General features: G+C 45.2%; 3 protein-coding genes across 6 annotated transcripts; 2 read left to right on the top strand and 1 right to left on the bottom strand.

Moving 5' to 3' along the window:
* Positions 1-607: 607 nt before the first annotated feature.
* Positions 608-8263, top strand: ik (IK cytokine). The gene is made up of 20 exons (XM_011483830.3): positions 608-822; positions 1804-1870; positions 1955-2047; positions 2112-2171; positions 3432-3599; positions 3895-4009; positions 4092-4162; positions 4240-4286; positions 4934-5097; positions 5180-5288; positions 5358-5397; positions 5477-5615; positions 5695-5713; positions 5814-5898; positions 6032-6118; positions 6377-6434; positions 6505-6593; positions 6696-6804; positions 6893-6927; positions 7644-8263. Exons 1-20 carry the CDS (start codon positions 813-815, stop codon positions 7669-7671), a joined length of 1593 nt encoding a protein of 530 aa, XP_011482132.1. The 5' UTR covers positions 608-812; the 3' UTR covers positions 7672-8263.
* A 2522-nt stretch (positions 8264-10785) lies between these two features.
* On the top strand, positions 10786-22074 carry LOC101158129 (rab proteins geranylgeranyltransferase component A 1). Of its 2 annotated transcripts, XM_020709087.2 has the most exons (18): positions 10786-11004; positions 11523-11589; positions 11775-11847; positions 11915-12039; positions 12122-12198; positions 12318-12370; positions 12454-12600; positions 12761-12877; positions 14065-14176; positions 14276-14498; positions 16759-16836; positions 18783-18887; positions 18966-19029; positions 19840-19936; positions 20052-20150; positions 20226-20371; positions 21033-21158; positions 21198-22074. In XM_020709087.2, exons 1-18 carry the CDS (start codon positions 10953-10955, stop codon positions 21249-21251), a joined length of 1815 nt encoding a protein of 604 aa, XP_020564746.1. In that variant the 5' UTR covers positions 10786-10952; the 3' UTR covers positions 21252-22074. The 2 variants fall into 2 exon arrangements, with proteins under 2 accessions (XP_020564746.1, XP_011482131.1); XM_011483829.3 differs by having other exon boundaries at positions 10787-11004; positions 21033-22074.
* rps14 (ribosomal protein S14) lies at positions 21565-26028 on the bottom strand. Of its 3 annotated transcripts, none has more exons than XM_004076649.4 (5): positions 25926-26028; positions 25155-25305; positions 24920-25081; positions 23895-23971; positions 21565-21671 (listed from the first exon to the last, which is right to left on the bottom strand). In XM_004076649.4, exons 2-5 carry the CDS (start codon positions 25301-25303, stop codon positions 21604-21606), a joined length of 456 nt encoding a protein of 151 aa, XP_004076697.1. In that variant the 5' UTR covers positions 25304-25305; positions 25926-26028; the 3' UTR covers positions 21565-21603. The 3 variants fall into 3 exon arrangements, with proteins under 3 accessions (XP_004076697.1, XP_020564748.1, XP_004076699.1); XM_020709089.1 differs by having other exon boundaries at positions 25155-25341; positions 25926-25959; XM_004076651.2 differs by having other exon boundaries at positions 25821-25956.
* Positions 26029-26285: the final 257 nt, after the last annotated feature.

The raw sequence follows: 26285 nt of genomic DNA, 5'->3' as shown, positions 1-26285 counted from the left end.
TCTAGTAAGTTCAGTTCTGCTGTGTTTCTGCAACAGTTTATCCACAGAAACTGGTGGATTATGGGATATTTCAGTCAGAGACAATCCTTCCCTTCTAATCGGAAATTCAAACAAACCTCCACGGACAGAACCTCCAGTGGGTCCTGGAGAGCCTTTAGCTGCAGAGGCTCTCCTGACCAGCAGGGGTCAGTGTAGTGTTTCGGTAGAGTCTTACACAAGCTGGTTTGTCAATATAGTTTTCTAAGCGGAATTTTTATGTATACGTTGGCTCTTATACTTGAAGCATTTAATCCTTTAAACTTCGTGATAATTAAAGGGGGAAAAGCAGTAGAGTTGACAAATTAGTTGGTTCTAAACGTTGACTATTTCATCCGTATTTTAGCTAACTGTAGTGTGTAGAACGCCCGGCAGATGGCGCTGGCGTACTTACGACGCTGCAAACAAAGATGCTGTTCTGTAGTAAATATATATATATAATATGTATAAGACCAATATTTTGCTTATGAACAATGTGTATGCAAGCATGTAAGGAGGTGCATATGTATACTTTCTCTTTGAGTAAAAGAGATTCCCCTCCTCAGTCACATTTCCTCTCCCTCCAGCCCGGCAGGGGACGATAGAGCATCTGCAGTGAACCTGTAGCCTTTTTCCAAACCGGACGGAAGCAGCAGCTTTGCGGAACAGTTGGGAAAAACAAGGACGAAAGTCCGCAGAAAAAAGGAACAGTAGCCAGATTAGACTGCTAACTTTGAGCGAACCGGGCCGGACCTGAGTCCCGTCTTCCTACAGGACAGAAGCAGTTGTCCGTAAAGATGCCTGAGAGTAAGTCAAAGCTGAGTGTTAGCATGCTAGCTAGCCTTTAGCAGCGATGGGAAAACATCCGGTTAATACTGTGTAAAGAAAATAAACTCCACGATTCCTCAGCGCGGGGTCCCGGTCCGGACATTTCAATGTAGACGTATCACGAACTAAAATGACCACTAAGATCCGGGTATCTTTTTTGCGTTTCGGAAAATGCTTAACAACTACATAAAACACAAACACAGTTTTTCTTTACTGATAACTCACTAATGATTGGCGTTGAAAATATTACTAGAGCTCATTCCAGATTCTTAAGCATTGTGTTTTACGGCTTTAATTCAACGAGATTTATGTGAATTACACTACCACTGGTAGGGGTCTTGTTTTGGGGACAGCCGGGCAATCTCCCTCTTTTTGCATTCATCATCCACCTCAGCACAACATAAACACCCGCCTGAGCACAGATGTCAGCTCACCTTTGCACAATAGTATGCGTGACAGAATGAAATGCTTTACATGTGTTGGTTTGTGTGCATGTGTACGTGTAAACTGTAGTTGTGTTAAGTACATGTTGACATTATTGTATTTTTGGAGCCAACATGTATGTTTGTGACACTTGAGTATGTGTGTGGACAGGCGCCGCCCCTTTTGACTAACATTTACATCAGACAATAATGATGATAATCCTCCAGCATCTTGTTGCTTTATGATTGTTTCCCCCACCACCACCTATGTTTTCGTCATCCATATTACCTTAACTCTCTCTCTACTCAGGTGTTGTTTAATATAAAAACATCTCCCAAACGAGCTGGTCTTCCACAGATACCAGTAGACGTCAGTATTAAATAGTGGAGCAGTTTAATTCACTTTGGTTGAGGGGTCAAATGACTTTCTACAGCTTTACTCCACGTGAAGTTCAAGTGACTGTTAGCTTGGGTGAATTGTTTTTTAGGTAAAATTGACCCTTTATCCATCTGCTCACTACCATCCTTTATGTTGCAGCTGAGAGTTACTCCAACCCCCTGGCCCCTGAGGGCCACGAAGTGGACGACCACAGAAGTGCTGCTCAGTGAGTTTCCTCCACCCTTAAACTACCTTGTGCTGCTGACTGCACGTGTTGTCCAACTCTGTGAACACTGATCTGCATCCTCAGGTCCAAACTGACCAATGATGACTTCAGAAAGTTGCTCATGACGCCACGGAGTGCACCTGCAACTGCCCCGCCCACCAAGTCCAGACACCATGAGTGAGTAAAGGATCAGGTGTTGTTCTGTTCTTCCTACAGACACACTCACCTGTGTTTCTTCTAGGATGCCCAAAGACTACAATGAAGATGAGGACCCTGCAGCACGAAGGAGGAAAAAGAAGAGGTGAGCAGCCACACTGTAGACCAGGGGTCGGGAACCTATGGCTCGCGAGCCATATATGGCTCTTTTGATGGTCACATGTAGCTCGCAGACAAATCTTTAATTATACTTTTTTTTTTTCATTAGTCCAGTCCTTCTCGGGCGCGATGCGATGCCGTAGTAGCGGTGCTTGGAGAGAAAACTATCAGTTTACTATTATCTATTATTTCACAGAGTTTGCACCAGCCGGAAACCTGTGAATTGACGTGCCTAAAACTGCGCGTTCCCGTCTCTGAGAATGAGCGCGCATTAGCGGGGACGGGATGTGTGAGGAAGAAAGCAGAGAGTGGGGGGGGGGGCACGGCCAGAAGGTGAATCGCGCAGGGATTGTAAAAACGTAAAACCCGCTGCCCGTCACTCACTGCAGTGTGAGTGTGTGTTTAACTCCGTGTCTGCATGTGATCAGTCTGTCTCACATCTAAAGAACATTCAGACCTACGATCACGTTTAAAGTCTCAACGCCTGCATGAAGCAGAAACTCCCCACATAACCAGACTAGACCATCAGCAAAACTACTACGAGAAATACTCATCATTTATTAGCAACAGGATATCAATGTTATTCAAAATAATCCACAGACTTATTGTACTTTAAAAATGTTGAAATTACATTAAATGCACACATTTATTTGTATATTTAGATTTAAACATATTGTCGCGGACAGAGTTTAACTTGGCTGTTGGGCCGCGTTAAAAGTTCTGGAGGAGTTCACTAAACGCATCATGCAGAGATCTGATTGGCTCTCGGTTCTGTCACTCAGCCTGTTGTTAGGTAGTTTGGACCAATGGGGTTCAGCTATGGGCCAAATAAGGGAAATGGGCGGGCTGGAGCGGGAGTAGGGGAATACAAAGTTGGGAGAAGCGCTCTCGTCTCGGCGGGAGAGATTCAGGAGTTGCTGAATTAATTGTACGGCGTTTGTTGCGGTCTATAGTAACCAGAATAAAGAACTTTAAAAGAGGTTAAGTCTCCGTGCCTCAGTTGGGAAAGGGACACTACATTATTGTATGTCTCTTTTGAAATTAGATTTAAAAATATGTGGCGTTTATGGCTCTCTCGGCCAAAAAGGTTCCCGACCCCTGCTGTAGACGAATGAGGAGGAAGGCTGGAACTGTGTTCAGTTTGGTTGTAAGACCGTTTCCTCACTTTGACTCCCCTGTCTGCTCACTTGATCCATCATCTGTAATTTATCACGAGTATTGATGATCGATGCTTGTCCACCTGCAGCTACTATGCTAAACTGCGACAGCAGGAGATGGAGCGAGAGCGCGAGCTTGCTGAGAAGTACCGTGACCGAGCGCGAGAGAGGCGGGACGGCGTCAACAAGGACTATGAGGAGACGGAGCTAATCAGCACTACGGCCAACTACCGAGCCGTTGGACCCACTGCTGAGGCGTGAGTACCAGAGCGCAGAACATGACACTGCAGACAGCTGCAGCAAAAGGATGTTCCTGTCTGTATTTCCTAATGTTCCTGTGTTTCCTGATGTTCCTGTTTCCTGATGTTCCTGTGTTTCCTAATGTTCCGGGGTTTCCTGATGTTCTTGATGTTCCTGTGTTTCTTAATGTTCCGGGGTTTCCTGATGTTCTTGATGTTCCCGGGTTTCCTGATGTTCCCTTGTTGCCTGATTTTCCACTGTTTCCTGATGTGCCTGTGCTTTCTAATGTACCTATGTCTCTGACCTTCTCAGTGACAAATCTGCAGCAGAGAAGCGTCGACAGCTCATCCAGGAGTCCAAGTTCTTGGGAGGTGACATGGAGCACACTCACTTGGTGAAAGGTCTGGACTTCGCTCTGCTGCAGAAGGTCAGGCTGGGCTGCTCCAAACATCTGGACCTGCAGAGTCGGGTCAGGAGGATTAACAGAACACATGTAATCTATCTTCTAGGTGAGAGCAGAAATCACTAGCAAGGAGAAGGAAGAAGAAGACATGATAGAGAAAGTCCAGAAGGAGGCCAAGTATGAAAGCAGAGCACACATCGTTATATTCTATCTGTCTGATTTACTGACTGTTTGTCGGTTTACCTGTCTGACAGGAAGGATGTGGAGCCGGAGGAGAAGATGGAGTTTAAGACCCGTCTTGGTGAGTGTGTGCAGATGCTACTTTTTGCTACTTTATGCTACTTTTTCAGTGATCGCTCTTCTAATAGATCAATTGTTTTTTTTTTCTGTAAGTGTATGTCCTCCAGGTGAGGCCAACATAGTAAGCAAACTCTCAGTGCAGCTGAAATTTGCTCTAATCTCAAATTTATATTAAATCTCACCAACATTTAGGCTTGTGTGCTTGAAAAATAAAGCTACGTGTTTAGTTTGGAGTTGATGACCTCATCCCCTCCCCCACATTGGAAAAAGTTTACTCTTATTTGGTTGACTTGATTAATTGACATCCGAAGCCACGCCTCTTATTCTATGCAGCGGGACCACAGAGTTTGAAACACTAGATGGATAATCTCTGAGATTTCTCAGAGGATTCTGAACTGCCCAAATGAAGCCTGAAGTGAGACAGGAACCTTAATCTGAAGTTCCTCTGCCAACCTCCTTAATGTTCCAGAATGTGTGTTTGGATTGAGACAAAGCGAAGTGAGAGCTTAGTTGAGTCTACCCACCTTCCATTCAAAGAAACCCCCCCCCCAATTAAGAATAGATAGGACTGGAAGTCTTTAAGACCTCAGGTGTATGTTGAAGGATGCTTTCATGACAGTCTGTTCTTTAAATGCTGCTTCTTCTCAGGCAGGAACATCTACCGGGTCGTGTTCCGATCCGGGGCTTTGGAAAGAAATGAGCTGTTCCTGCCCGGCAGGATGGCATACGTGATCGATCTGGATGACGAGTTTACCGACACCGACATTCCCACGACTCTGATCCGCAGCAAAGCTGACTGTCCCAGCATGGAGGCGAGTTTCTAAATCCACAGCTGTCCCAGGCCAGTGGATATGGTCGATGCTGAACTCTGACGTGTCTCCATGTTGGCAACAGGCTCAGACGACCCTGACCACCAACGATATCGTGATCTCAAAACTGACCCAGATCCTGTCCTACCTGAGGCAGGGAACCCGACACAAGAAGATGAAGAAGAAGGACAAAGGTGAGCCTGATGCATCTGCATGTGAGCATGCTCAGTACACCATAGATTAACTCTGTCTGTGTGTTTCAGGTAAACTGGATGATAAAAGAGCTCCGGAGACTGACCTCAGGTTAGTTGGTGTCTGCCCTCCCATCACCATTATTGCCCCCTTTGTTAGTCAGGGCCTCTGTAATGTCTTTATGTCTCAGCATCTTTGATGACATCGGGGACTACATCCCAACCACCGTCCCCAAACCCCCCAAGGAGAAGGAGCGCCACAGAGAGCGGGATGATGATGCTAAGAGGAGGCACAACTACTTTGAGAAACCCAGAGGAGAGGAGCAGCAGGTGGGTTGTAAAGAGAAGAGGGGAGGGGCTGCAGAGTGTTGTATACTAACTATATGTATGTGTGTGTCTGTGTGTGCAGGTGTTGGAGGTGGATACAGGTAAACCTCTGAATTCATATATTATTAGTAAATATCAATTACCAGTGGTGTTTTGTAACGCCTGTTGATGATTATGTCATCCATCCTGCTCACCTGGCAGGTCCCGGATCAGTGCAGGAGCACATCAAGATGATCAACAAGAACTTTGGAGGAGCTGCAGGCAGCCAGTGGCAGGGCCAGGAGCCATATCCTCTTTTTACCTGTTTGATAGCTTCCGGAGGGGGCGGAGCCTCCCTTTTGCATGTTTAGTTGTAGTTGTTTAAAAGTGGGTAGGGCTTCCGGATCACATGATCAGCGTTGTCTTTAATAAAAACAAACAGGATCTGTGAGACGAGATTCCAGCAAAGAGCAGCTGGGAGATTTCTTTGGGGGATCCAACTCGTATGCAGAGTGTTACCCGGCAACGTAAGGTTCAACCTGACACACTGACAACGCCAAAAAAAAGCACATACTGACAACGCTACAAACACACAACCCCACACGCCAACAACGATACAAACGCACAACCCCACATGCTGATAAACTAACAACCCTTCAAATGCACAATCTCACACACTTACAATGCTTCAAACACACAACCTGACACACTGACAACCCTACAAATGCACAACCTGACAGTCTCACAACCCCATAGCAGGTAAGGTAAACATTTTTGCGTTGCAGAATGGATGATCTCGCCGTTGACAGTGATGAAGAAGTTGACTACAGCAAGATGGACCAGGTAACTACATTTCCCAGCATGCAGTTGTTTTCTGAGTTACAGAGTCACTGGTATGGCTTCTCTGCTTTAGGGCAACAAGAAGGGTCCTCTGGGCCGCTGGGACTTCGACACTCAGGAGGAGTATTCAGATTATATGAACAACAAGGAGGCTCTCCCCAAGTGAGTTATTCCCTCAGCTGTGGCTGACAGGCGGGGTGTTCTCTTCATTCTGTGTCGGTCTGTAGGGGTTAGTGTGGTTCTTACTGGGGGCTGTCTCTGCAGGGCTGCCTTCCAATATGGCATCAAAATGTCTGAGGGCAGGAAGACACGACGCTTCAAGGAGACCAATGAGAAGGCAGAGCTGGACCGACAGTGGAAGAAGATCAGTGCGGTGAGAAGCAACAACACAAACACAATGAAATCAACACAACAATACAAGTGTCGTGGGACTGCTGCAACAGCGCTTTTATCTGTTTCAGATTATTGAGAAGAGGAAGAAGATGGAGGCTGACGGGTAAGCCCTTCCTGTTTGTGTCCATATAGCTGCTCTGAGTTTCCTCAGAGACGGCAAACATGGTGATGAAATGTAGCTCTCAAAATCTAGTCAGTAAAGGAAAAGTCATTGAACAGTCAGTAAGTAGTTAACACAGAAAAAAGTACAAATGTGTAGAAGTAGAAGCACTCGAGATCGGAGGTCAGAGCGACGCATTGTCACAGTAACGCGTAACAAATAGTCCTCTCTCTGTGAAAAAAGCAATCCAAACCGACAAAATAACAAGAATAGACTACTACAAACTGATTAAATATTAATGTATTTTGTAAGTGACCATTGTATAAGCGGGTTAATGGCTTAACGCACTTTGGGAAAGCAACCGTCCTCGGCTGCCCGTCAGACGGTTCAGGCTTCCATGGCGTGCGTTAATTTCTGATATTGCCAACTTCGAAGGCCATTAACCCAGACTTACACCATCGTGACGATCGGCATAGATATCTCTTTCCTGTGTTGCTACAGTCCAGGTTGCTGCCAGTTTAGCTGTTCCCATGACAACGGACTGCACCACATATCAAATAGTCTGTTTTGTGAAAAAGTGATTCAAACAGAAAAAAATAAGAATAAAGTACAAAAAAATAATTGAATATTAATTTCTTTTGTGAAGTTTCCATTATTTAAAATTGTTTCTAAAAAATTGTCGGGCATTATTTACTTAAACCATTTTTTTTCTTTTTCAGTGTGGACGTGAAGAGACCCAAATACTGAAGAGCTTCCATGCGGGTCACATGATCGTCTGACCTTGTCATTGTTGGTGAACAGACACTGATGTAGGTGTTGTTGATCATTTATATTCCTGTATTTCAATAGCAACCAATAAAATCTAAGAGGAAACCAGTTTGTACACCCCCTTCCCTTCCCTTCCCGATTTGTTCCCTGGACTAATTTTGTTTATTGTTGACTTTATTTGTCATAAAAGCTGAGACTGTGTGAGTATTTGTGTGTATCCTTGGGTTATTTTTCTATTTCTGACCTGAATTATTCAGATGATCAAAGTAAAAATTCAGTAACCTGTCTGTGTGCTGGGGGGTACAGAAAGGCAACTGATTGATGCAGCCTGTCAGGAAACTTCTGGGGGGGAGAAATCGCACACAAAAACTGTTGGTGTGTATCCAGCTTTCCTAATATGCAGAACAGATTCAATAAGGGGGGGTTTTGATCTCTGATGGCTCCTTTTTTCCCCCCATGTGCCCATGTTCCTATAATAGATGTCCACATGTTTACTCATTTTTTGCATTGACACTGCAGTCCCACCCCCCACCATGACACAGCCAACAATAAAGCTCAATGGATGAGATCATAGTTGTTGTTTTTTTCAATGTGTTGAAGTTTGGTTCTCACCTCATTTAGCGAATCTCACTCAAAAGAAAACTGGAATTTTTAACAAATTGTGCAGCATTTTGAAGAGTGGAACACCTCTCTTCTACTTCCTGAACCCTGATCCCCCCCCAGTCCGAGTCCTCCCATGCTCTGTCCATGCTTTCAGCTGACCCGTTGGACCATGTAGCATCTGGATGAGTAGTTCCACATAATCTGGACTGGAACAATACAAGTCATGTCCTTGTCTTCTTCTATATAGATGACAGGAAACTTTTCTTTTTTTGTGTATATATATATATAGAAATAAAAAAACAATGGGGTGAACCATGGATCCACAGAGGAGGTTCTGGGAGCTCCGACGGCTCCGACTCAAATGGCCTGAACTTGTGTTCTCCTCCCTGCACTCTCCTGTCTCCTCATCCTACTCTCTTTTCAGAAATGTATTTTCTCTGACATTTCACTTATAAAGTCTACTAACATCTGTTTTTCTGCAGTCCTGTCCTGAACACCAAACACACCTACTAACCGATTATTTGCTTACACTTAAACACATTAAAATGGATTTTTTAAAATTCCAATCAAACAACCCCCCCCCCCAAAAAAAGAAAAAACAACTAAACTAAATTGACTCCATTATCCCTTGTGCTATCCTATGACCCCAACCTTGCATTGACATGTTCTCCCACCATGACAAAGGTGGATAAAGGTGCAAAGATTTCATGTAATCCATGGATACCAGTGAAAATCACAAATCATTGAAGAAAAAAGGTTCAGAGCACTGTCTAGTGGGTCTAGATGACCCAACTCCCAATGTTAAAGTGCCTAGGATAACACAAGGGATACGGACCCTCAGCTGATGTGATAATTTTGTTAGCAGCGTTTTTTATATACATATTTTTAGATGGCCTTGTTTATATTAAGCTTCAAGAGATTTATTTAGCTAAGAATTCATTGAGAAATGTTTCTTTTTTTTCAGTCAGAAAGTCTTTGACTTGAGTTTGCTCCACCTAACTATGAATAAATGATGGGGGGGATATGGTAAAGTGAGAGTTTGGTCTCACCCACCTGCCAGTCAAAATAATTCATCCCACCTTCTACACAAAAATTTGAGAAACCAAAACAGTTCATGAAACTAAAATAAGGCAATAAAGATTTTATGAAACCAGACAGAATGAAACTGCAGCTCTGCTGGACTGATGTGATTAAAGATCTCTAACTTATGGTGTCCAGAACGGAAAAGCTTGTGTTGTGTAATGTTCAAAAGAAGCGTCTCTGAGAGCTGAGGCTTTAACCCTTGTGCTATCTTAGATGACCCCACCCTTACATTGACGTGTTAACCTATATCTGAACCTTTTTTCTTCAATGATTTGTGATCTTCACTGGTGTCCATGGATTACATGAAATCTTTCCACCTTTATCCACCTTTGTCATGGTAGGGAGAACACGTCAAAGTAAGGGAGGGGTCATCTAAGATAGCACAAGGGGTTAACCAGATGTGACCAATCTGGCAGAGGACTCCATCCTTCCACACCTGGTGAAGGTGAAGCAGACTGTGACTGTAGTAACATCTGTTCCATCCAAGAGAGAGAAAAAACAGAAACTCACCAAAGTAGGAGAAATCACATCACTCCATTCAGTTTGGTTCTGTTCTGTGGATTTCTTTGCAGTTTTTGTTGTTAATTTGTGTCCCAAAAATGTTAAAAGAAAAGTTTTGAAACAGAATAAATGTACAAAAATTACGCAATTATTATGCTTCTCACAAGAACAACTCACATTTCACATTTATTTGTTTGTAGGATAAGCCCCTTGAGATGTGTCATCTCGTTTTCAAGGGGGTCCTCTGCACATAAACTAAGTTCTTGACATAAACATAAATTCCACAAAAATGCTAAGTTAGGAGCCGTTCAGGACAGGAACTAGGATTTGAGCAACAAAAGACTCTGAAAAGACTTGAACTCCCTAAAACAAGGGCTTAGGTTACTTATGTAAAGTTTTTTTTTAACTTTATTGGTTATAAACAAATTTACAGAACATGTAGAAAGTGCATTCAAAACAAAAACCCTAACATTTTCTACACAGAATAATTACATTACAAATGACATGTAAATTAATGTAAATGATAAGTTAACAAATGGTAATCAGAGAATAACAAAAAAAATGTAACGAGTGAAAATCACTCATCCACTGTATGGTGGTGCGCTGTGGGAGCATGAATATTTAAAACATAAAATTAAGTAATAAATCAAAAAAAATATTTCAGCTTTCTTGGTTAACTTTTATTTATCAAATTTTATTTGAAGAAAATGCTATTCAATTAACCATTTATAAAAAGAAAATCTGCAGTTAGTGAAAAGTTAAGATTCGGGAGTCATTGCAGAAGCTTCGGCAAAGGATTCTCATTCTCATCCCAACATTGGGTGACGTCATTCCCGTAGCTTTTGGTTCCGGGGAGAACGGTGACGTCTCGTTCTGCTGTATGAATCCGTCCATTGTCTTTTCCTTTAAAATTTGCCAGGGGAGTCAGAAAGAGGAGGGAGCAGGACGAGTTCGATATTCTCCGAACCACTGAGCGAACTCTATACAGTCAATGAATCAAACACACCCGACGATTCAGGAGGGGTGGGGGTGATGCTCCCCTGGTCACGTGACCGTGTCTCAGCACGAGCATCATGGCTGCGGAGGACCTGCCCTCGGAGTTTGACGTTGTAATCTTGGGCACAGGTACTGTTCATCTGTCTTTCCTTTGTAGTCTCTGATTTGGTCCACGTGTCCGAATGGCTCCGGGTTCGAGCCAACATTTCCGGGTACCGTGATTTGGGCCCAACTTAGGCACGAGCGCATGCTAGCCCAGCGGCTAACAGTCAGCGCTTCCATGATCTGATGATGGAAGGAACTCGCAGCCTGACGCTGCTGTTTTAGAATCCAACAAAATAAACATTGAACCCGACTGCCGTCACCGGAGAACCTCAGTATTCGGTCCATGACCCGGTACTGCTCAGATCCTGAGGGACTGGAGAGCTAGACGGGTGTGAGGACTGTTGTTCTACAGCGGCTTGTTTGTTGGACCTGGCTGCAGGGACTGAAGTTTTTTTTATTTTCTTACCTAAACGGTCAGTTTCCCTATGGGCTCATGGGAAACTGAGTCCATTAGTTCTGTCTGAGTCACTCCTGTCTGTGTTTCCGTGTCCTGAGTGTGTCAGCCCGCCCTTCTCCCAGCTGTTTTCCTTCTGATGCTGCAGGTTTGGCTGAGTCTGTGGTGGCAGCTGCCTGCTCCAGAGTGGGTCAGAGGGTCCTTCACCTGGACAGGTGAGTGCTCAGCAACAGAGCTATCAGTCTTTGTCTTTTAAACAGTCTCATTGAGTAGATTTAAGCTCCATGAACTTATATGTATAAGTAAACGTTACCTACCTGCAGTGTTTTGGTTCCACGCTGCCCATCATTTTATTGTGAAAGGGTCATAAATCTGGTGACAACTTCCTGTTTCTTCTTAGGAGGAGTTATTATGCAGCTAACTGGGCCAGCTTCACCTTCAACGCTCTGCTCACCTGGATCCAGGAGCAGCAGGTGAGCTCATGTCTGTGGGCTTCCACCCCACAGGTGAGCCCTCAATCTCACCTGTGTTTGTTGATAGGAGGGGCCTCAGCCAGAGCAAGGCAAGGATTGGTCAAGCTTGTTAAATGACGGGGAGGAGCTAATTCACCTATCAAATCCAGACCTTGATTCCATCACTAACATACAAGTGCTCTCTTACGCCAGGTAAAGCCCACCCTGTCAACCTATGTGTGAGCTGCATCTGATCACCTGGATGTTTCTCTGACATGTTTGCGTCTCTTCTCAGTGAGGAAGATGAAGAAGTTCCAGACACTGCCAAAGAAGAAACATCTGCCAACAGCCAATTAGAGGCGGAGTCTACAGGTGAGGCAGAAAATACCTTCATATAAAAACACAAATAATGATATTTTGAGGACAACTGGAATGGGTTTAGAAACAAACCATAGAACCAGTTCTAGAACTTTGTTCTGTTTCTGTCCCAGGTTCAAGGGAGGAGGAGTCGGCTGAGGCAGAGGAGGAGTCGGCTGAGGCAGAGGTAAAGATGCAGGGGAGGAAGAGCTGTCATGTTCAGCAGGACCAACTGGTCTGTCAGTCATCTAATGTTTCAACCAATCACAGGCCACCAACACAAAGGGGGAGGAGCCTGAAGTGGACCAGTCGCATCCCGGTGCATCTTCCGGCCCATCAGAACCAACCAGGAAGAAGATTAGCTACGCCCAGTTACTTAAGGAAGGTCGCAGGTTCAACATCGACCTGGTCTCCAAGGTGAGACCTTCCGTTCCAAGCGCATGACATCACATGACAGATTAAGTCACTTTCCTGTGAAAGAGATGCACCACTGAAGTCACATGACGAGGTCACGATGAGCTGACCACACCTGAGGTGAAGAGATTTCCACCCACCTTCTGTTCTTCCTCTTCCTCAGCTGCTGTTCTCTCGTGGCTCGCTGGTCGACTTGCTCATCAGGTCCAACGTCAGTCGCTACACAGAGTTCAAGAATGTCACCAGGATTCTCACATATCGCCATGGCAACCTGCAGCAGGTCTGTTGACCAGCCTTCCGCTCATCTTTTTACGGCTGCTGAGCAAACGTCTCACCTTAATGCAGCTGATTATCTGTCACCTGACTGATAGAAATGTAATCGATAAAAAATAAAGTTTAGCCTAAATTACAAAAGGGGTTTTTACAAATACACACCTAGTGTGTTAGAGGATCCAGAACCTCCTGTTGTGACAGTAAAATCTGTCCAACACAAGAAACTTTCAGCGCCTATCTGTGTGCCCAGCTGTTGAACAGGACAAGTTAAAAAAAAATTGAGAAAAAAGTGAGTCAGTAGTCCCAGTTAATCTTTAAACTACCCAAGCACAAACAAGATCAATTAAAATGAGTTTGTCTTGATGGATAAAACACACAGAAATGTTTTTAATGATCCGTTTTCTACTGTTTGGTTGAGCTGGCAGTTTAAGGGTTAACTGCCGCCGATTTTAGTGCAAAGGTTGTTCTTGAGTTCTCCAACCGAAATTCTTTAGGACTCGTTGAAGACCTCGCCACCTGTCTGTCTCTCACCTGTCTGCCTCTCACCTGTCTGCCTCTCACCTGTCTCTCACCTGTCTGCCACTCACCTGTCTGTCTCTCACCTGTCTGCCACTCACCTGTCTGTCTCTCACCTGTCTGCCACTCACCTGTCTTCTCTCACCTGTCTGCCTCTCACCTGTCTGCCTCTCACCTGTCTGCTTCTCACCTGTCTCTCACCTGTCTGCCTCTCACTTGTCTCCTCTCACCTGTCTGTTTCTCACCTGTCTGTCTCTTACCTGTCTGTCTCTCACCTGTCTCCTCTCACCTGTCTGTCTCTCACCTGTCTGCTTCTCACCTGTCTGCTTCTCACCTGTCTGCTTCTTACCTGTCTGGCCCTTACCTGTCTACCTCTCACCTGTCTGGCCCTCAACTGTCTGCCTCTCAACTGTCTGCCTCTCACCTGTCTGCCTCTCACCTGTCTGCTTCTCACCTGTCTGCTTCTTACCTGTCTGGCCCTTACCTGTCTGTCTCTCACCTGTCTGGCCCTCAACTGTCTGCCTCTCACCTGTCTGCTTCTCACCTGTCTGTCTCTTACCTGTCTGTCTCTCACCTGTCTCCTCTCACCTGTCTGGTTCTCGCCTGTCTGCTTCTCGCCTGTCTGCCTCTCACCTGCCTGCCTCTCACCTGTCTGCTTCTCACATGTCGTCCTCTCAGGTACCCTGCAGTAGAGCGGATGTCTTTGCCAGTCGTCAGCTGTCTGTGGTTGAAAAGAGGAAGCTGATGCGGTTTCTAACTTCCTGTATAGAGGAGACAGAGATGGATCAAGGTAACACTTGTTGTTCTACTTGCTGACATCTTTATGATGCTTTCTCACACACCAGGGCATTCTGGGTAATGTTGTTTTTATCCTGTATCCTCCTTCCAGCATACAGCAGTCAGCCATATTCAAAGTATCTGCAAGACCAGCAGCTCGGGGAAAACCTGCAGCATTTCTTACTTCATTCTATTGCCATGGTAACGGAAGACACACCCACGGAGGCGGGTCTAGCCTCTACACGTCACTTTCTGCGCTCCCTGGGTCGTTACGGCAACAGTCCATTTTTGTTCCCAGTGTACGGCCTCGGAGAAATCCCTCAGTGTTTTTGCAGGTGAGTCAGAGTTTGTGGCGGTCAAGCTAGAGTCCAGACAGTCATTATAAAGTTACTTCATCCATGTGGGAACGTGCACACAAAAAAACCCCCCAACCAAAGCACTAGTTTTTTATCTACAAAAAAGACTTTTTGCATTTTGGCATGGAACTGCGAGGAAGATGTCACAAGTTTTTCAAAACATTACACAGTATGACAGACTCCAAAATACACAGTACAACAATCATTTTGAATGTAATTTTTCTGCACTTTATTTGTTAAACTAGCTGGTCCTAAAACACACGGATGCTCCGCCCCCTAAGGCAGGGCCAATGACCTCTCTGCCTCCCTTTGCTGTCAGCAGCCAAAGGAATGAATGACACTGAATAAAGAAAATCAGACTTGTAACCAAAACAAATCTGAATTATTGTCATTGTTGGTGATGTTACCTTCACCTACTAGGAGTTTTTTGTGGTGACAGGTGCATAAATAAAGAGAAAACCATAAAAATATAAAGAACAAGAAACTTTTACACAACATAATACAAATACAACATGACTGCATAGAGACCTTTAAACAGTTATTTAGTATTCATCAGTCTGATGGCAGAGTGGAAAAAGCTGTTCTTCTGGCGGCAGGTTCTGGTCTGGATAAATTGTAGTAATAATAATAATAATAGTAATAGATTTTAATTATAATGCACTTTTCATTAAATGAAACCTCAAAGTGCTACAAGATATGAATGAAAATTTCAATTTAGAAAAAGAAAAGTGCAGATTTTACTACGGAACTAACAAACTTTTAGCAATCATAGGCTTTTTTAAATAGAAATGTCTTTTAAAAGGGCTTTAAAAGAGTCCAGGGTCTGTGATGTTCTGAGATGAGCAGGAAGTTCCAATGCCTTGGTGCAGCAGAACAAAATGCTCTGTCTCACATCGTGAGGATCCTGGAGGGGGGGATCTGAAGAAGGAAGCTATCTGATGAACGGAGGGTACCGGTATGTTTCTGGGGAACGAGGAGTTCCTGGAGGTATGGTGGTGCCTGACCAGCCATGCATTTGTAGGTGATGATGAGAAGTTTGTATTCAATCCAGGATGAAAAAGGAAGCCAGTGTAGCGATTTCAGGATGGGGGGGGGGCATAATCCTTTTAGGATTCTGGCGTTTTTTTATATTTTTGTTAGGAATGCCAGAAAAGAGGGAGTTGCAGTAGTCCAGCCTCAAGGAGATAAAGGCATGGACAAGTGTTACTGCGTCGGGAGGTGATAGAAGGGGCCGGAGTTTGGAGATGTTTCGTAGGTGGTGGAATGAGTCTCTTCCCAGAGGGGAGAGGGACAGTTTAGGTTCCACCGCCGGATTCTGGAGGCTACAGGTCCCAAAGGGATGGGAGCAAATATACACATGCAAGAAAAGCACAAAGACAAACACAAATGTACAATAACTCATACACACACACACTCTTCATGCACACTGTGGTGAACAGACACATGTGTACTGAGCAGAGATGTGGTTCTGAAATGTGTTAGCCGAGAACCCATTTCTCGGGTCAGCTCAGCATGCTTACACTTTTTTTTTGATTCTCTTTCTATGTTGATATCTCCTTTTTATGTTTCTCTGTTTGGCCTAGCAGAGCTAGTGAACAAAAAGAGTGAAAATCGTCACCACACGGGTTTCAAAGCAGCACATTATTTCATCTTTTTTGTTTCTTTGAAGAAAAGATCAAAATGTTGTCCTTTGTAACTGAATGTATATTTATGTGCCTTTGTGTGTGTGAGCCTGTGTTTGTTCTGTCTGAAAGTGTTTAGTCAAATTAGTTGGTCTCAAACCTAAAGGTGTTTTTGTCTGCCCCCTGCTGGGTGTGTGGTGGAATAGCAGCATTGTTCTGGTCTGCTTACTCCCCCTCATCAATCTTTCTGCTGTAACCTGGTACGGCTGTGAACCCTCCCCTCATCTTTGTGGAGTTCTCCTGGATCTTGGTTGATGTTCTGGCCCTGTGTGGCGCCTTTGTTCCTCTGCAGTTTTCCTTAAACGAGCATAGTGGTTCTGAACACTCATCTGGATGCGAGTGGTTCTTGTCCGTCTGTGAACAGGTTCTAATGGCTGCTGGGTCTGTGTGAACAACAGAACCTTTCAACAGTCAGACCTCTCTGTCTTCTTCTCTTGTGTTTTTATGTGGAGAAGCTGCAGATCGGATCTGCTCATCCAGCTGCGCAGGCGTTTGCAGATGTTAGAAGCCATTGACGACCCGGAGAGCTGCAGGCTGACCTGTTGTTTGTGTTTCAGGATGAGTGCAGTTTTTGGAGGAATCTACTGCCTCAGGCACTCGGTCAGCTGCCTCATCGTGGACAAGGACGCCAACAGGTACACCCGCCTCCTGTGATCTCACTCACACGTGGAGTCAGACGTTTTTCATGAAAACACGTTTATGTTTTATGTCTACATCATTGACTGTATCTAAGAACTGAGTGAGTGTGACGTCACCCGTAGAAAAGGATTTCCTTCAAGCTTCAACCAAATTAAATCAGTGATTGGTTAAAATCTGCCTGAGCCATTGTTTCTATGGCAACCACTCTCACCAATCAGGAGTAAGCTTGTTCAAGTCCACGCCCCTTACCATTAACAAGAAGGTGTTAAGGAAAAGGTATCAGAACAAGGAAAGTTTTTCTGACCAATAGAATGAGTAACAGCTGTTCATTTCTCTATAGGGGTCTGTGGGGTTTTGGCTTCTTGGAGCCAGCAGGTAATTCCTGTTTGGAACGCCAGGTTACCTGGTGTATCCTATTAACCTATTGTTACAGTCAGTAGGTTACATGGACGCATGACAGCAGGAAGTGTTTTGATAAATACGGTGAGTCAATAAGTATTTGATCACCCAGTGATTTAGTGAGTTCTCCCACTTAGAAAACATGGGGGGGTCTAAAATTTTCATCATAGGTGCATTTCCACAGAGAGAGACAGAATCTGAAGAAACATTCAGAAATCACTTTGTACGATTTTTTTAAAACAATTTATTTGTATATTACTGTGACAAATAAGTGGGAGCCAGTTTAGCTCGTGCTGGTTTGCGGCGCCTTCCGTCCGTGAAACCCGGGTTCGACTCCAGGCTGCTCCCTGTTCCCTTCTCTACCTCTGCCGGTTCCAAGCCCGGTTAGAGAAGATTGCGTCAGGAAGGGCATCCGGCGTAAAACATTGCCAAATTTACCATGCGACTTGTTTGCTGTGGCGACCCCTGATGGGAGAAGCCGAAAGTGGAAGAAGACTGTGACAAATAAGTATTTGATCACTTGATTATCAGATGGATTTCTGACCAGCAAAGACCTGCTGTTCTGCTTTTAAATAGTCCAACTCCACTCTGCTCATGATTCTGAATGGGGGAACGGGGATCGAACTCCCGACCCTTCGATCATTGAACAACCTGTTCAGCCAATGCCGCCAAAACCTTGAAAATCTGGAGGACAGGATGTGTTTGTGTGTTAAAATCAGGTTTTTCGCTTTCTGAACAAGCTGCCTTTCCCAAAAGGACTTCAAGCTCTTCTGTTGAATATCAGTGATTTTAGCACAGACTTGAATGATGTTATTTAAGGCCCGTTCACACCGGTACGAATTTCGCCGGCGATTTTCGCCTACGTTTAACGCCTCGTGACTAAACAAATGGCACCAATGTGAGTGTGCACACCGACGCGAAAAAATGCCACGCGTCAAAGCGTCAAAAAAAAAACGCCTCGGGTTCGTTTTTTTTTTTGACGCCTCGCGTCGAAATCTATTCGACCAATGAGAACGGCGCTTTTGCACACGTGTCTGGAGCTTCTGAAGTTACAGTAAAACATAACTTGGGGGCGCTCAAACACAAAACTGCCTTGCTGAGCACACATACCAGCGAAGAAGATAGACGCCAAGTAGCGTCTACACTGCCGCGAAGAAATACTGACGGACATTCGTCCTGACCTCAAGCTGTGCGCAGCAGGACCACCCGGTGACAGAGGCAAACACTGTCAGCTGGATGCCGCAGCTAAGACTGAACATGCACATTCCTCCACCTGCAAAGCTTCGCATTAGCATCCTGTTAGCCATTAGCTATATCTGTTGCCATGGAAACAGAAACTCCTTTGTGTTCGTGTGGTCTTGGATAGGTCTCCTTTTTCATTCCAGCTCTGCAGCATCTGTCACTTCCACTCACCTTCATCATGACTCAGATCCCCCTCTTCATCAGCCCCCCTTAAAGGTGTAGCTGGTGAGGTGGGGCTCACCCACTCTATCAGTGAGCTGAGGTTAGCAGTGACCTCACATCCTGTCACCTGTTGTTCAAGGTGTAAAGCAGTGATTGACAGTCGGGGACAGCGAATCAGCTGCAGCCACTTTGTGGTGGAGGATGGTTATTTAGGCAGCAGGAGTAGTGTGACCACGCCCACCAGGTGAGAACCCACCAATCAGAACCGAGCAATGGCTGAGTTTTGCTCCTCAGAAGCATTAGGCTGTTTGTTTGTTTGCAGGCTGCTGAGCAGAGCCATCCTCATAACGGACTCCTCGGTTCTGCCTAGCGACTCAGAGCAGCAGGTACTGTCCAGTCCTCTCATTGCACACAAGAACAATGAACCGGGCTGATTGAAAACCCCATGAGGCAGCTTCAGGCTGCTCCTTGTTTCCATCGCTGAGCTCCTGTCAGCAGAAGTGCTGGTGAAGAGCAGCTCGCCCTGAACTCAGACCCGTCAGAACCAGAACTTCTCCTTATCCCCCTTCCAACATATTTGGTTCCTGTGCTTACTCAGAACCGAGCCGGGCTCAGATCGAGGTCAAAAACCTTAATCTGTGCTTCAAGCTCTGGTGTCTGCTACTTAAACAGCTACCGGCTCTTTTTAGGCTTAAGATGAGTAACTGCTGCACAAGACTGTGGGCGGGGCCAGCACAGAGCGGTGGGGCGGGGCCACTGGCTCTTAGTCCAGGTGTAAACTACCATTTTATATAGCTATGAACTTTCAGTCAATCATCTTCAGTCAGGAAGAATCCATCCCGTTCTGCTGGGCCAGAGCTGCAGCAGCGGTTCCAGGATGTGACTGCATCCGACAAACTAAAAAAGGCTGAGAATAGCTCACTGACGGGGTGGAGTTCCCCTGAATCCACAGCTCAGATTCGGATTTTATGATCGCTAACACACTGCGAGTTTTGTAAAATGACAAAACAACGGCTCATACTTGGCCTGGTTTTGGTGCAAACACAAGTTCTTCAGCCAATCCGGAGCCGAAGCAGCTGCATGTTCTGGTCGGAAACTGGAGGATGAGCTGGAAAACCACTCTGGTCCTACTGTGAGACACAAAAGCTGGATCAGAACCTGGTTCTGTGCTCACAGCCTGTTTTGTCTGCCTTCAGGTTTCCATGGTGACTATTCCTCCTGGGGAGGTGTGCCAGTCAGCAGTGAAGATGGTGGAGCTGTGCTCGTCCACAATGACCTGCATGCCAGGAACATGTGAGTTCAGATGGAGGTCCAGCAGAACCTCGTTCCCCTGGCATGAGGAGCCGCAGCTGGATCGGTAGATGTCATTTATGGAACCGTCTGCTTAGTTCTGATGTCTCTGTCTCAGATTTGGTCCACCTGACCTGTCAGTCGGTTGGCTCCGCCTTCGAGGACCTGTCCCAGCTGGTCACTAAGATGTTCCAAACCCCAGAGTCACAGGAGCCAGGTACCACCATTGACCCGAGTCCTGACGTGAGATCTGGCCTGAAATCTGACCCGTGTTCTGACCCGTCCCTTGTAGGAGGGCGTCCGTCTGTCCTCTGGAGTCTGTACTTCAACATGGCTGACGGCTCGGTGCCTGGGGTCGAAGGTCAGGGACTCCCATCGAACGTGCACGTGTGTTCTGGTCCAGAAGGAAGTCTGGATCATGAACACAGCATCAAACAGGTGAGGTGCCCCTGCGCAGTTCTGGGTGCTGCAGGTTTGTGTGGCAGCAGAACCGTCTGTTGTTCCTCGTGCTCGCTTCACTAACTGGATCTGCTCCTGTTATTGAAACACGGGCCTCTATTCAAATCCAGTCACACCAGCAACTGAAATGTGAATAAAAGAGGAGCTCTGTGGTTTGTCTTGATGGACCAGTCCGTCGCAGACATTTCTGCAATAGTCGTGGTGCATCTTAAAGTTCGTTTATTTTAATCTGAAGGTTGTAGAGGGATTTGAAAGCAGTTTTTTTTCCTCCCTTTTTGCCCTCTTTGACTTGAATTTAAATGCAAGTTCGATTCATTCAGATGTTTGAAGTCTGAAAACAAATTTGTTCTCTGACAGACAGTATTAGAAAGCAGCCGTTTGAGTTAGAAACATAACAGAGACCAAACACTGAAGCGTTTTCCTCAGGTCATCAAGAACATTTGTATTCTTTTGGAATAGACTGTTGTGCTGTAAATGTTTTTAGACCAGGTAGTTGAAACTCATTTCCCAGACATATTTGCTAAAAAACACTGAATGCCCAGACAGAAATGTCAGAGCAAAATCTCAAGCTCTACAGCAGCGTCACACACAAACCCTGGACCAGGATCAGAACCAGAACTCTCCACACTTCTGTGCACAGGCTGAGCTCATCTTCCAGAGGATTCTGCCCGACGAGGAGTTCTGTCCTCCAGCTCCGAACCCGGAGGATATCATCTATGACGGAGAGAGCCCCACCCCTTCAGCCGAGGAGGACTCGGTCAAGGAGGCGGGGCAACAGGAGGAATCAGGAGGGGATCTCAAGGAGGCGGGGCAACAGGAGGAATCGGGAGGGGATCTGAACCCTCAGCTGGATCAGTGACCTGCAGATATTTGCCGTCTGTAATTTGGGGCGAATAAAGTTTGAATGTCCCTTCTTTAGTGTCTACATGACCAAAGAAAGAGCCTTCATTACCCAGAAGTCAGAGGTGCTGGTTTTCCCTTTGAGACAAAGCCATTAAATCTAATGATGAATCTGAATTCAATTCTTAGAACATGTTTCTTTGTCAGTAAAGTATCCTGTAAGAAACTATTTCAATGTCAGCTGTGACTTCAGCTCTTAGCCTCCATTTCTAAAGATCCACGGCTTCATTTCACACTTAAGAGCGACGAAAAAAGCTCAGTTGACACCGACAGACTTTAACAAGCTTTTATTGTGAAAGAGTAGGTCCCGCTCACAGACGCCGGCCGCGACGTCCTCCCTTCCTCCGGGTGGAGTCTGAGGGGATGGGGGTGACGTCCTCTGAGGAAGACAAGAAGATGAAGTTAGTTTCCGAGGTCCTGACAGAAGCTGAAATAACTACGACCATCCAATCTGATGCTGTTTGATAAATTGCCCAATTCTGTTACATCTGTCTATGTCACTCTTAACGCAGCCCAAGGCGGTCTTCTCGGTCATGTGATAGGTTATTGCTAAAATGAAACCCAGGAGCTAGCAAAATGAGTAAGAAACAAACGTCTTTGGAAGCTTTCTCTGCGAAGTGGTAAAGGCCCGCAAGGAGACAGAAGAGGAGCCTTCAACTTCTAAAAAAATGAAAGCTACAATTAATAGGCAGTACTTCTTTTTTGCACCATGAGCATGGGAGTGGATGATGACACCTGAGCGATGTTGTGCGTGTCAAAATAAAAGCTTGGGGTTCTTGTCATGTGTTCGTTACTCCTTCAGCCTAGCCTTGCTTAAATAGTCCACCTACTTCTTGAAGACGGTACGTGAAAATGTCGTGTGACGTCATACCGGTCCGTGACCCTGAAAAGGTTGGGGACCGATGTTCGAAACTACAGGTGGGATGGTCTGGAAGTTGAGTCATGGCAGCTGGACCTACATCTTCCAACGCTTCACTTGTTCAGTTCAGACTGATGGAGACCAGAGGTGAACTATTTCAAGGAAGAAGGGTTGAATTCCAGATGCCATGACTCAGCTTCCAGACTACACCACCTGGAATTAGAACCTTCAATCTACTGATGGGCAAATGCAACACTAGAACCTGCAGTAAAACACAAGACTGCCGTATGAAGCCAAGCGCTCAGGTTAGAACCAGAAAACAAACTGTAAATAAACATTCTGTAAATAAACTTTAGATCAAAGCAGTGATCACCTGAAGATAAACGTGTGATCATCTCCAAATCTGGTAAATTAAATACCATCTCCCCCAACGTATTCACGTTTCTATATTCATCGTTTCAAGTATTCGTGGATTTTTTTGCAGCCACACGACTTCCGGTTCATCCCAAAAACTTGGACAACTCAAGACGCTTGTACAACACATTTTGCATCTGAGGAAGGTGCAGAAGAGGAGGAGGGGAGTGTGGATGAAGAGCATGCCGACTCGTCTGCGTCTTTGCAGGCTGTTGAATGCTATTTCACAGCGAGGGACGCTATAACCAAAGTTTGTGTCCCCCACGGAGAAATGGCACCATCTGACTAAGAGGCAGCTGGAAAATTAAGGATGAAACCACCTTCTGGAAGAAGATGTCCCCAGCTCAGGCTCCTGGTTTTAAGGCCCAGAGAGACTCTCCTAATGCCGGTTATAAAGTACGCTACACTACAGTCTAGTGCTACGAATAAATAAATAAAAACTGCATCGAGCACCATTCTAGTGTTCAGTGATAAATGTTTTATAAAGCATCAGAAATGTTTCAGAAGGCTCTTTTGATGTGTAAGAATCGCAGATGGACATTCTAGTCATTGATTCTGTGAATTCGCGGGGAAAACAACATGAAGACTGGAAACATTTGCTAAAAAACATAAAATAAAACTCCAACAAATGGAGCTGGTGCAAACTGGTCTGACACACCATTTCAGATAAAAGAGCTGTTTGTTCTGTTTTGTCCTGTCCTGTTGATATGTTTAAGAATAATAAATATATAATTAAAAAAAAGAAGAAGAGCTGACCCAATCCGTTCTGACCATCAGGAACACTTGAGCTCTGTTCACACCGCGAGTTTAGCTCATTGTGTTCAAACTGGACAAGCAGGGAGGGGCGTCTCTCTTTCCTACTGTTTACTTCAGTATGGCCCTACACTTGGAATACGCTTGGTGTGAAACGCTGAAGCGGTGTAAATCTGGTGAATTTTGCTGCAAACTTTCTCTTTCTCTATTCTAATATAAGAAAGACTTGGTGTCATAGGATTCCTGCTGAGCACAAACCGTAATCGATTTGTCCTCCAAGATCAATTTTCAAACTGTTGGCAACTCTGCATATTAAAGGGGACGCCATCCATACATCACTTCCAAATCCGACTCACTGATTGGCCAAAGTTCGACCAGGTTTATTTTTCAGAACGCGTTCAATGACCGCAAGTTTTGCATGTATAGAAACTTGCAGGTTTTGAACATCTGAGTCTGCAACGACCAAGTGACCTTCAAATTAGAACCTACAGGCTGCTGTAACCTATTAGCACACTTCCCATAATCCATCAGGCTCCCACATTTTAACATGCCGAGCATGTGAGCATGAGAACTCACCAATACGGCCGATCTTCATCCCAGAACGAGCCAGAGCTCGGAGAGCAGACTGGGCTCCAGGTCCAGGCGTCTTCGTCCTGAAACATCAGTTCATTGTTAGTGGAGATCACAAGCCACAATTTTTCTGAGGCCCACAGACAAACCATGATAGAGCTTTATACTCTGAACAAGTAAATAAATTACATGACTCAGACCTAAAAATAAGCAAGTTATAATTATTTAACGTCTTAACGATCAGTTTGTTTTGCAAATAGAAAATAATGGAAGAATTGGGTAAAAATCTCAGGGTTTTTTGGTCTTCTACATACTTCATCCTATCAATGCTCAAATCACCATCATAAAATTGTCCCAGGACATTGTTCAGGAGATTCTGCAATTTTTAATTGATTGTTTAATTAATTAATGTAATTACAGGCTTTACTTCTGTCAAGTACAGTTTATTATTCTGTATTAAAGGCTTGAGCCTTTGGGCTCTCCATACCGCGCCCATTCACATAATTCTTCCCTATGTGGCGTGGGAGACTCTGGTCAGCAGCATCTTTCCTCAATGTTTAAGGGCTGGTTTTACTGACTCAATTCCCTTGTACCTTTAACGAAGCTGTGACAATTGCCATTGGCTCAAAAAAAATGTCAGGATAAGTTCAATCTATCTTGATCCAAATTAAAATTAAAGTATGAGCTATCCCAGAATGCACTGCAACGCTTATGTTAACACTAAATTTTCCAATGCGGAAACCAAGTTCTTCAACGGCGAGATGAACAGAATGCACAGTGAGACCCTTTGACGTCTCTATAGTTAGTGTCTCTGCAGGCCACACAGATGGTGAATGTAAACACGTTTGTACCAAACTCTTAAGTTGGAACAATTGGGACGGTCCAGAACCTTTAAGATCCAGTTAAGATAAACAGAGTTTCATGGCTGAACAAAAGCAACGTTTATAAAAAAACTTGAGGAAACCTGCTGGCGCCTGATTGGTGCAAATGTGCTTCACGTGAGTGGACCTCTCCAGTACAGGTGGTCTCACCTGTTGCCCCCAGTTGCTCTCAGCTTGATGTGCAGCGCTGTGATCCCCAGCTCCTTGCAGCGCTGCGCTACGTCTTGGGCCGCCAACATGGCTGCATATGGAGACGACTCGTCCCTGTCAGCCTTCACCTTCATCCCGCCTGTCACGCGGCAGATGGTCTCCCTGCAATCAAGACAGCGGTCAGATGGCGATGGACCAATGGGAGGAGGGGGCTGATCTCACAGCGGTCACTTACTTCCCGGAGAGGTCGGTGACATGGACGAAGGTGTCGTTGAAAGAGGCGAAGATGTGGCAGACTCCAAACACATTCTCGCCCTCGGCCACTTGCGGACCCAGGCTGATCACCTGCTCCTCCTTCTTTTCTTTACCTTTGCGGGGAGCCATGTCTGCAGGTGAGATGCAGAGTGTGTGACCCTAAGGTTCTGAACCAGATCCAGAGAAATCATCAGCGATTAACAGGTTCCCTCTTTCAAACGCATGTTTTCTCCAGACCATAAACGTCACGAGCACGTGTTTATCCGCGACTGTCCGATGACGGAACCATCGGTTCTGGCACTCACGTGAATCTATGCAGAACGTTTAAGGATGCTAATAGCTTCACGAGACTGCAACACCTGCACGCTCAGAGCTGGTGTTGCGCTCACTCACGATAATCACGCAGCTTCAACCGGAAGGTTAGCCATAGCCGGCTAGCTGCCGTGAGACAAGTATCTGCGTCAACATTTCTGGTTTACAGCTTACAAGCCCTGGCAGAACATGAATGGTGACCTTTGGAAACCACGCTATTAGCCTGCTGCTGAATGCCCCGCGCGCTACCAATATGGCGGCGCCGACAGCGAAACACCAACGAATTTCTCTTAAAAAACTATGTTTTCGCTTCACAGAAATAAAATGCACCCACCAACGGACACAACTACAGTCCGCCAGTCTGTACGATCATAGAACAGCAAAGGATGGGTATCAGTGAGCGGGATCCAAAAGGATGAAAAGTCCGAGCAGGACTTACCTAAAAGCTTCTTCACCGAGCGGAAACCAAAAAGGGAGGAACTTCCGCTTTCAGGACTAACATGACGAGTTCCGGGACGAAAGCGACTTCCGGCATTATTCTTTTTTTTCTTTCAGTTTTACAAACATATCTTTTGAGGCGTATAGTATATAATTTTAAAAAAATGTGTTTTTCGTTATAATTTTTTGCTATTTTTATAGAACTACAAAATGCCCGTCCACTATGCCCTTGCTGATGAAAGGTTTTCACTCAAAATCTGGCGATACAAGGCCCCATTCATTCTTTCCCTTACAGAGATCAGTCGTCCTGCTTTAAAAAGAAGGATAAAGATGCATCCTTTCTTTGCAATTCAGCTAAATT

Source organism: Oryzias latipes, chromosome 14, assembly GCF_002234675.1.
Source record: "Oryzias latipes chromosome 14, ASM223467v1".
NCBI lineage: Eukaryota > Metazoa > Chordata > Actinopteri > Beloniformes > Adrianichthyidae > Oryzias > Oryzias latipes.
This window is presented reverse-complemented; position numbering and strand designations above follow the sequence as displayed.